This window comes from Psammomys obesus, unplaced genomic scaffold (genome assembly GCF_907164565.1).
Source record: "Psammomys obesus unplaced genomic scaffold, mPsaObe1.curated_primary_1811, whole genome shotgun sequence".
NCBI classification, from domain to species: domain Eukaryota; kingdom Metazoa; phylum Chordata; class Mammalia; order Rodentia; family Muridae; genus Psammomys; species Psammomys obesus.
In genome coordinates this window covers 15,671,614-15,682,007 of record NW_026596131.1, presented here as the reverse complement: position 1 = coordinate 15,682,007, position 10,394 = coordinate 15,671,614, and the positions used below count along the sequence as shown (strand labels likewise).

Genomic DNA, 10,394 nt, shown 5'->3' with positions numbered 1-10,394 from the left:
TCATGGCTTCTCGTAACCGTCAAGAGCAGGTGGGCCAGGCCAGGACCAGGTCTCCTGGTCACATCAGCTTGTGTTGGGTGTCATGGCTTCTTGTAACTGTCAAGAGAAGGTGGGCCAGGCCAAGACCTGGTCTCCTGGTTTTCTGCAGGTGTGGGTTGGCTCCCAAGTCCAGGCTGAACAAGGAGCACATGGTGCTTCTCAGGGGTACGTGTCTGTGTCTACTTGACTCTGCCTCCCCAGCAGGCTTTCTCAGGGAAAGGAGACCAGAGCTGAGCCTCAGGATGGAAAAGGGACTCTTAACAGGCAGGCGGAAGAAGGGTTGACCAGAGGAAGGTGAAAGGGTTGGAGAAGGAAAGGCATGCCTGCCCTCGGGCAACAAGGGAGGGCTGAGGGAGGGTCCAGTCAGCACAGGGCAGAGTGGAGCCCATAGCAGTGAGAAGTGGCTTGGCCACAGGGGCCCGTGTTCACACTTCCCAGGCTCCCCAGGTCTGGGGTACTGCTGGAGGCTCACAGGGGCCTTCCTTCTCTCTTCCAGGGTAGGCCCACAAAGGCCCTCAGGGAGCCCCTGCTGGCTGGGTGGAAGCTCTCATTATCTCCACTTGAAAACACCTAGACTCTCAGCAGCTCATCCCCGGAAAGGAGTGCTCTGGGCTATGGTCTCCAGAGAACTGCAACCCTCCCCCATGAGAGGCCACTCAACAGGGCCTGGGGACTGCCCCCAACTCCCGGTCAAAGCGTGGGGAAGGGTCACCCTGCCTTCTTTCTTTTGGAAGGGCATCACCAGTGAGCCTGCCAGCCACGTGGGCGAGCACTGTGGGCTGGGCAGTGGGTCATCCACCAGCTCCCGGCCCTCCTCATCTTCCCGCAGGCTTTCGGGACTGTCTGACAGGGCCGTCTCCTGGTTGGGTTGTGTGTACAGGGTTTGGCTGACTGGAGACCTGTGGGCATGGAGGACCAGACAGAGTCCCCTAGTTTCCCCCTGGAAGGGGCACAGCCTCTGCAGACCCTGTCTGTGCCGCATCTGCAAAGGAAACTAAAGGACGCAGCTAGGAAGATCCTCAGCCTCCACCTGGAGAGGGAGCAGCTCCTAGAAATGGGGAATAGACTCCGAGCTGAGCTGGGCCACCCTAAAGGTAAGGACCTGGGAACAGGATGGTGGGCCAGGCCACCTCTGGGCTCATGCCAGCAGGGGGGAAGGTGGTGCCATGGTTCTGTCACAGGAGGCCAAAAGCCTGGGGCCAGAAAGAGGGCTGTAGGCTGGCTTCCCAGGGAGGCCACTGGTGGTGGAATGGAGCCAGCCAGACGCCTTAGGCACAGAGCAGGGCGTCATCTCAGCACTGGGTGTCCCTTGACCCACTCTTCTGGCCACATCTGGAAGAAACAGCCGTGGAGCAGCTGAGGTCCTGCGAGGCCAGCAGCAAGGCAGTCCCAGGCCAGCCCCATAGGGGTCCGCAGAGAGTGCTGCTGTTTGCTGATGCTCGATTGACTTCCCACCAGAAGCAAGTGAGACTTGGGACCCAGGCATTTTTTTTTTTTTTTTATAATGCAGGACAGGTGAGTGTAGTGGCTCCTACCTGTAATCCCAGCACTCAAGAGGCTAAGGCAGAAGGACCACAAGTTCCAGGCCAGCCAGGGCTGTGCTGTAAGACCCTCTCTTGAAAACAAACAAGGCTGGGGAGGTGGCTTGGTGGTGAGGACTGGCAGCGCAGAGCCTGTGTGGGGTCCAGGACCGGCCATGGAGAGCAGCCCTGGGGATACGGAGGAGGGGAGATGGGCCCACAGATGGACCAAGCCCCTGCAGGCGGGCTGAACACAGGTCCACTTTGGCCACCTCTTTCTCTCCTGTACTTTCCCTCTGCCTAATGCTGCCTCTCCCCAAATCAGAGGTCAACATCAGTTCTTGCCGTTTTTCAACACCTAACTTTTTTGTTTTGTTGTTTGTTTATTGTTGCTTTCTTAAAGATTTGATTATTTGTGAGTGCATTGGTGATTTGCCTACATGCATGTTTGTGTAATGGTGTCAGATCCTCTGAAACTGGAGCGACAGACAGCGTTGGGAGCTGCCATGTGGGTGCTGGGAATTGAACCCGGGTCCTCTGGAAGAGCAGCCAGTGCTCTTAACTGCTGAGCCATCTCTCTGGCCCTTTGTTTTTAATTTTTAGGCAGGGTCTCAGATAGCTCAGGCTAGCCTCAGAAGAACTCCCTGCCTGGTCAAGAATGAGTTGATCCTCCGGTCTCCACCTCCCTGGACGGTGTTCTGTGGTGCTGAGCACCTACCCCAGGGCTTCATACTTGCTAGGCAAGCTCTGTACCAATTAAGGTTATTCCTAGACCTGGTACCTAATGCTTTAATCCAGCACAAGGAAGACTAGTGCAGGAACATTGTGAGTTCAAAACCAGCCTGTGCTACAGAGTGAGACCCTTTCATAAAAAACTAGATCAAGGGGTTGGAGCAACGGCTCAGTGTTTAAGAGCGCTTGTTGCTCTGGCAGAGAATCGGGTTTAGTTGAGCCTCTGACAACAGTTCTGAAATCTAGTTCTAGGAGATCCAACACCTTCTAACCTTCCCAGGCAGGAGGCGTGTCTGTGCAAACACTCAGGCAAACCAGTCACATGTATAAAACAAATAACTAAATAACACAAGGCAAATGACGAGAAAACAAAAATGAGGTATCCAGTTTTGGAGCTGATCCACATTCTGATGGCGATGCCAGCACCTCTGCCTTCCAGCTATGCGGACACTCACTCTTTCTGGCCCCGCCACACTGTTCACCTACACTCACACCCTCACCCGGAGCCCTGGGACATAGGCTCCGGCACACGGTGTGCACAGCCTGCTTTTCCTCCCGACGGGCCGTGCATTGTGAGTCATTAGCAAGCTGCTTCCTAGAAGAGACGCAACAAGGGCATCACTGACTTCTTCCTTCTTCCGGTGGCCTGTTAGTGGGTCTGGCTTCCTTCTCATCTGCCAGCAGCCTAGCGCCTGTCTCCACACGCCTCTCCGCACTCCTCATGAGCTGGGAAGTGCCAAAAGAGACCTGCACAGAGGATTAGAATCCCCTTTGACCACAGGCCCACCAAACGTAGAGATCCATTAAGATCAGGATGAGTGAAGCGCCTCATTGTTCTACCTCACATAGCTCTCACTGTCATAGGGTTCCCCTGCTTATGCTTAACTGTATTATTATACTTCTGATTTATATACTAGGTATCACACCAGGGCCTGGGCATTGCAGGCCAGCGCTCTTCCACTGAGCTGCATCCCCTGCCCTGCTGGTGAAAATTTGATCCATCTCTGAAAGGTTTGGGGAAAACCTACCATGCTGGAGGCAGGGATAGCTGCCTGTGATCCCAGCACTCAGGAGGCCCAGGCAGGAAGATTGTGAGTTCAAGACCAGCCACAGTCAAAAACTAAAAGAGAAGGTAACTGGGGACCACAGTTGGTTTTTCCCTGTGGTTACAGCTGTGGTTTCGCTCTCAAGCGTGTGTGTGCACAATTGTCAGGCGGATACACTAAGTAACGACAGTGATGGGTGCATCCAAATCCTGCTGCAGAAACACACTAATTGGGAAGAAATCTCTTGAGCGCAAAATTTCACCTCATGAACCGGGGCCCTGCTGCCCTGCCATCTTCCTGGGCCCTGGCAGCAGCCTCCACACTGGACCTCCTCAGACTCCCAAAAGGCAGCCGCCTCCTCTGGAGGGAACCTGACATTCTGCTTCGTCCCCAGAGAGCCTTCCTGGGGTGCCCACATGCCTGACAGGAGCCTGGTCTAACCCAGTCTAGAATTTTGCCAGAGCTGGAGCTATGCCTCTCCATGCTTGTTCTCCACACAGGGTCTCGCTGTGTAGCCCAGGCTGGCCTCAACTCAAACCCCGTCTGCCTCAGCCTCCCATACGCTGGAATCACAAATGTGTGATCTCGCAAACAGTCAGCTAGCAGTCTGGTCTTGGCTCATTGGTGAAGGGTCTGTTGTATGTCCGGCCACTTGTGACCTGTTGTCTCCCCATTGTATGCTGTGTCCAGCTGGGGCTCAGTGTGGTCTGTCCTGACTAAAAGTTCATGTGAGAGTGAGGCAAGGTGGCACATGCCTGTAATCCCAGCACTCAGGGAGGCAGGTGGGTCTCTATGAGTTTGAGACCAGCCTGGTCTACAGAGGGAATCCAGAATAGCCAAGGCTATACAGAGAAAATCTGCCTTGGAAAACAAAAAAACAAAAAAACAAAAAAACAAAAACAAAAAAAGTCCATGTGATATATACTCTAGAAAACTTAGCCAAAGGGACTGGGAAGGTGGCTCTGTGGTTAAACATTGGTGAATAAACACAAGGACTGGAATTTGAGTACCCAAATCCCAGGATGAGGTAGCCAGAGACCGAGATTCCCAGAACAAACCGGCCAGAGGTTGGCCCTGTCAGTGACCTCTGGGTTTGACCAGCAGGTGCTGCTTCAAAGAATAAGGTGCAAGAACGATAGAGAACGCTTCATGCCCGACATCAGCCTTGGGCCTCAGGGTTCACAGGTACACACAGGCCTGCATTCCCACACACAAATAACATGCACACACATGAAAAAGCAAAAACTCCAACCATTATTCCTTCAAATGCTGCTTCCCATTCCTTCCTCAGTTCCTCGCCGTAGCAGAAGTGTATGTGTGTTTTCTTTTTCTTTCCAGAAGCTTCTAAAGTGGCTGTTGGAAGCCACTGGATTAGTTCCTAGGGGCCTAGGTGTCAGTTACCACCTCATCTTCGCTCCTTTTCTTGAGTTGATTTGATTGTTCTTTTCCTGGTTTCGCGATTGAATGTCTAGCATTTGTCTTGATTCTTTCATGTGTAGCTATTGCATGATTTTTGTTGTTTTTGTTTTTGTTTCGGGGTTTTGTTTTTTGTTTGTTTTTGGTTTTTGAGACAGGGTTTCTCTGTGTAGTCTTGGCTGTCCTGGTATTTGCTCTATAGAGCAGGCTGGCCTTGAACTCAGGGATCCATCTGTCTCTGTCTTCCCAGTACTGAGATTGAAGGCCTGTGCCACCATGCCTGCTTTGCCATTGCATGTTTTAAGGTGTAAATTCCTATGCCAATGTGGCTTCAAACATGTCCCAGAGACAGACAGGATACAGGAAGCAGATAGCGAAGTTCAAGACAGTTGCCCTGTGAGCTCAGGTTTCCATGTCACCTGAGTTATCTGGGAGAGATTTTCAAAATCTCTGCTCTCTATCTTCTGATGTCGGACACTCGAGTAAAGGGCTCTGGGCGCCTCCGAGCCGGAGTCTGCCGCAGTTCACCTGCTGCAGTGTGTCAGCGCCTTCTCCGCTCCTGGCCTTCCCTTGCCTCTTCCTGCCCTTTGAAGTTTGTCTTTGCACTGCGTGTTGGCCAGGGGTGTTGATTTCTGACTCAATGGTGTCCTTTGACACTTGGCAGTATTCATGGTTAGAGCATTTCAGGCAGAAAGCATGGCTCTCACCCAGGTGTGGACATGAGCCTGTGTTTAGATTTTGCTCTTCACTGAACAGTGAGGAGCAGGACAGAGGCTGTACCCACGAGAAACTAGGGAGAGCTGCTCCGCCTCCCAGTCCACTCAGCCCAGCAATGAATCCCTGTCTTCCCTGTCTTCATCCCATTTTACTTCCTGACTGGGAAGACCGGGTCACGACTTGAGTCTCTTGGAGGACTCCCTTGAATGCACAGAGCCAAAGCTGCTGCCCAGTCCTGATTAAAGATGAGGCTCCCTGGCTGATCGGTCTCCCAGACTGAGTGGAAAGCAGGAGTCCTATCCCTACCCAGGAGCCATTGCACTGGGAACGTGAGAAACAATGTCCCAAAGCATTTCAGGCCATCTCAGGTTGGGTTTTTGTTTAGTTTTTGTTGTTATTTTTTTAAAGATGTATTTATTTATTATGTATACAGTGCTCTATCTGCATATACACCTGCACACCAGAAGAGAGCAACAGATTTCATTATAGACGGTTGTGAGCCACCATATGGGTGCTGGGAATTGAACTCAGGACCTCTGGAAGAGCAGCCAGTGCTCTTAACCTCTGAGCCATCTCTCCAGCCTGTTGCTGCTGTTATTTTATTTTATTTGTTTTGTTTTCAAGACATGGTTTCTCTGTGTAGCCTTGGCTGTCCTAGACTTGATTTGTAGACCAGGCTGGTCTCAAACTCATGGCAATTCACCTGCCTCTGCCTCCCAGAGTGCTGGGATTACAGGTATGTGCCACCTCACCCAGCTTTATTTCTGTTTTTTAAAGAAACCAAAATTCCAGAATTTTCATTGCATTTCCCTCTTTCTGTTTTAAGCCATTAATTGTGCTGTCTGTGATAGAAAATTATAAACAAAGACATTTTCAATGAAATAAGCACTTTCACAGATCAGTGGCCAAGGTTTTCTGGAAACCTCTCTGTTGTAATATTTTTAATTTTTAATATTGATTCATATTAAGGTGGCAGTTATTCCTTAGCCTGCTATTTTACAAATAAAGACACAGAAACCTGTTAATTTTTAATAAACCTCACTGCACTGGGGCTGGGCGGATATTAACCCTGTAAGCTGCCTGTCTACTCCCAAACCTCACTGCATCGTGCCACTCCTCAGAGCAAGCTGCTCTCTGCCACACGCTTTTAATTCACGCTAACCCATGGTGACCTCTGTACTTTCTTCCTCCATCCTCCCTCTTCCTTCTGGTCTCTCTCTGAGCCCCCAAAGCCCCTGAACCTTGGCTCCTCCTTCCTCTCTTCTGCCCAGCCCAGGTGTAGACAACTTTATTTGCCGATCATGGAAAATTTGAGAGGAAAGATTTCTACCACATCATTTTGGATACATGAGCATTTGCTGTAAAGATCCTGGGGGACATTAACATTCGAGTACACAGTAGCTCAGCACCCAGCACCTCTCCTGCCTAATGCTATTTTATCAGTTTTGATGGTATTCACAGCTTTTCACTTCCTGTGGAAATATAAGCAAATCTGCATCCCCAACACAAAACTTTCTCGGGTTTCCATTCTGATGTTAACATATACTCATACTATATAGGTTGATATAATTCCACAGTTTTTTTGTTTTTGTTTTTTTTGATTTTTTTTTCTATGACCTGGAGACTCCGTAATTTCTGCTGTGGAGATTTGAGCCAGGCCCCCAAGGCCATTTCTCAATGGCAAGAAATTGCCTTGGATAGCTCTCTTGGACCTGCACCCGCTGGTCCAGTGGCAACCCTTGCCACATCGTCTGCACACCTCTGGAAGCCTAGACCTTTCTGGTGTATATTTAGAAAACCCATTGCCCTTAGAGATGCCTTGTACATAATTTTGTTACAAATGACCAAATTTCCCATAATTAAAGCACCAAGCAGTCAGGCACTGTGGCACATGCCTATAATTCCAGCACTCTGGGAGGCAAGTAGATTTCTGTGAGTTTGAGGCCATCCTGATCTACAAAAGTGAGTCCAAGACAGCCAAGGCTACACAGAGAAACCCCGTCTCAAGGTGGGAAAAAAAAGCACCAAGCATTTTGTGATCCAAGTGGCTTGATCACAGGCTCTTTGCAAATGACTGTACTTCCCATATTTGAAGCACTGGGAGTTTGACATCAGAGATCTCTAGCTGTAACGTGACCTATGACATAAGCATAGTACACATTAGAACCAATATGGGTAGTACCTTATCCACTTGTCTGTAGGTGCTGCCTTTGCCTTTGATGGTCTAATAACCTTTTCACACTCTGTAGCCTCATATTCATACACCAAGGTCTCTATCAATACCTGCCTGGCATCAGGGGCTGATGCAGCTGTGTTCACAGCTGAGACTGATCTTTGTGAAACGTCAGTAAAGGCTTCTCAGAGCCTTTTATAATCGTTGTAAATATGTTGGACCTGGGTTCCTCAACCTTGTCCCAAGCTCTGAAGCTGCTAAGCAGCATTGTTCTGTAGTAGCATCATCAGATTGAATCTGTTTGTGTATATCAGGGTATCACCCTTCACTCAGCAGCTGACTTTCACCGTGTTCATTCCCCTCGCTCTGTTGCACTGTTCACTGTTCACGGCTTCTCCCCCCACCACTGTAATTGTGGCCCGTCTTCTAGAAAAGGTGTCACCAATCCCTCCAGTCTTGGGAAATAGTTGTTGGAAATAAATGATACCAGGCCAAATATGTTTGTTATTAGCCCTGTATTATTACGGTGGCATTATCTATCCCACTATCATAATCAATAAGACACAGACATCTGTTAGATTCTATCATTGCCTTAGGATCCATACCTTGGACTGGGCAGATAATTCCCCCTAACTTTCTCATATCTCCCAGCCTCCATCCCATTCCATCTACTTTATCCTTCCTGTCTGGGCTACCTTCCATCCATAATCCCAAGATGCATGCTTGTATTTTTCGTCTGAATTGCTCCTTTCCATGCCATTCTTGGAGTCCTTCCTGCTGGTCCACATGGTTCTCTCTCCACCCAACCCAAGGTGGCTTCCTCCTTCCTCCTCTCCTCATCTGTCTCCTTCTCAAGACTCTATCCATCCTCCAAGTCCAGGAGTCTTAGCTCCGCCCACCTCACCTTTGCCTTGCCCAGGTGCTGGCTTTTTATTGGTTAAACAGAGAGGCAAAGTTTACAAGGTCATTTGGGGCATGTGACTGTCTGCTTGTAGCAAGCAGGTTTGGGGGGTGGGGGGGCAATTAACATAGGATAGCACCAGACTAGCCCCTGACAGGAAATAATTCTATTTTGCATAGCCCAGTTATGTAGAATTTGTTTCACATAAGGCAAGTGCATACCATATGAAATTATGGCCTCTTTCAAACCCCTTAGAGCTATCATTTTTCATCCTATCTTGTTATAACCTTGTTCCACATCTGTTGTAGTAAATAAAATATGGCTAAGAACATTTATTATTAAAGCCTGTAGTTACTATGGTGGTATTATTCTCTAACCTGCTACTAAATCAATAAATGACAGATACCTGATAGGTTTTAGATGAGCCTTATTCTACCTGGAGCTGGGCAGATAGAAACTCCCTAAGCGACCGAGTTCACCACCCAGCCCTCCACCCCACGCCGTTGCTCCAAGTCCAGCACCCCCTAAACACTTGCCCATGTGACTGCTCTCCTCTGTCCTCCACCTCCTGCGTGACCCCTGGCCACACCTCCCTGACTTCTGCCCTGCCAGGTGTGTCGGCATTTATTCAGCCAGTCAAGGTGTTTTGGAGGCAAGGATTACAAACATCTTTTGGTACATGAGTGTCTGCTGGTGAAAGACAGCAAGCAGACCTCAAGGGCAAAATAATTAACAATCCGACACAACACAAGGCACCAGTCCATTACACAGGCCATTAGCAGGCACACGCTGTGTGACCATCTGAACGCAGATGGTGGTGACATCACAACCCTGGGCCTCCCTCCTCCCACTCTGTCGGCGCACTGGGTTCAAGATTGACCCTTTCTCTTGACACAAGCTGTTTCATTAGACTACCCTACCACCTTCTCTCTGTCCCTTTTTCCTCCCCCAGAAACGCCCGCCATCTTGCTCACAGGACTGAGCCTTTCCGTCCTCCCCTCTGCAGTGTTGCCCCATTCTCAGGCAGTTTCTCCAGCTGCTCAGCCATTCACCCAGCCTTTTTTGAAGCAAAATACAGGAAGAAAAAAAGAGGAAATGCCCTCTGGAGTAAGGTGGGGATGTCCCCGTGGGAGCAGCATCCATACATTCTTTTGCAGCTTGAAAAAAATATTCATTTCCTCATCCCCTGTGTGGCATTTGACATAAAGCCTCCCATTCGGTCACCCATGTGCAAGTGCCACCTGTAGCTGGTCTTTGCTGCTTTGGGATTCTTCTTTCTGCCACCCTCTCCACCCCTTGTCTCTACCCGCTCAACTCCCTAACACTAGACAGGAGAGAAAAAGGATTGAGAGGAAAGGGGTGACATCATCTTCAGACTACTTCCCGCTGAGTAGGGGCACTGAGCTTCTGGGGCAAGGTGGATCTTCAACATGAGGATAGCTAATGGTTCCTCCTCCTCCTCCTTTTCCTGTTTTCTCTGCACACGACTGCTTAACAAACCACAACCAACAACCTACCTATGGGCCTAGCATTTATATATATCCTTGGAAAAGTCCCCAGAATTGCCAATGCCACACAGTCCCAGAAGCGGTCTGCAGCTGGCAAAATCACGCTTCTGCTAGAGCATGAGGCAAATCATAGTGAGCTGCTATAAAGCAGCCCGATGCCACACACCTGGGAGTAAAACGAAAACATATAATATTGCTGTGTTTTTTTAAAGAAACCAAAATTCGAGGGCTGGAGAGATGGCTCAGCAGTTAGGGGTACTGACTGCGCTCCCAGAAAACTCAGGTTCAATCCCAGCACCCACATGGCAGCTCACAACTGTCTGTAACTCCAAGACCTGACAC

General features: G+C 49.5%; 1 protein-coding gene across 4 annotated transcripts in view; it reads left to right on the top strand.

Annotated features, from left to right (window-relative positions):
• The window catches only part of Ccdc57 (coiled-coil domain containing 57), a 91,980-nt gene that overhangs the window by 46,981 nt on the left and 34,605 nt on the right, over positions 1-10,394 (top strand). For 3 of the 4 annotated variants that reach the window (XM_055592134.1, XM_055592136.1, XM_055592135.1), the window contains exon 15: positions 920-1,133. In XM_055592134.1, the coding sequence (XP_055448109.1) occupies positions 920-1,133 (214 nt within the window). Of the gene's footprint in view, positions 1-535; positions 839-919; positions 1,134-10,394 lie in introns of those variants that run through there. The other variant, XM_055592137.1, reaches the window with a different exon arrangement.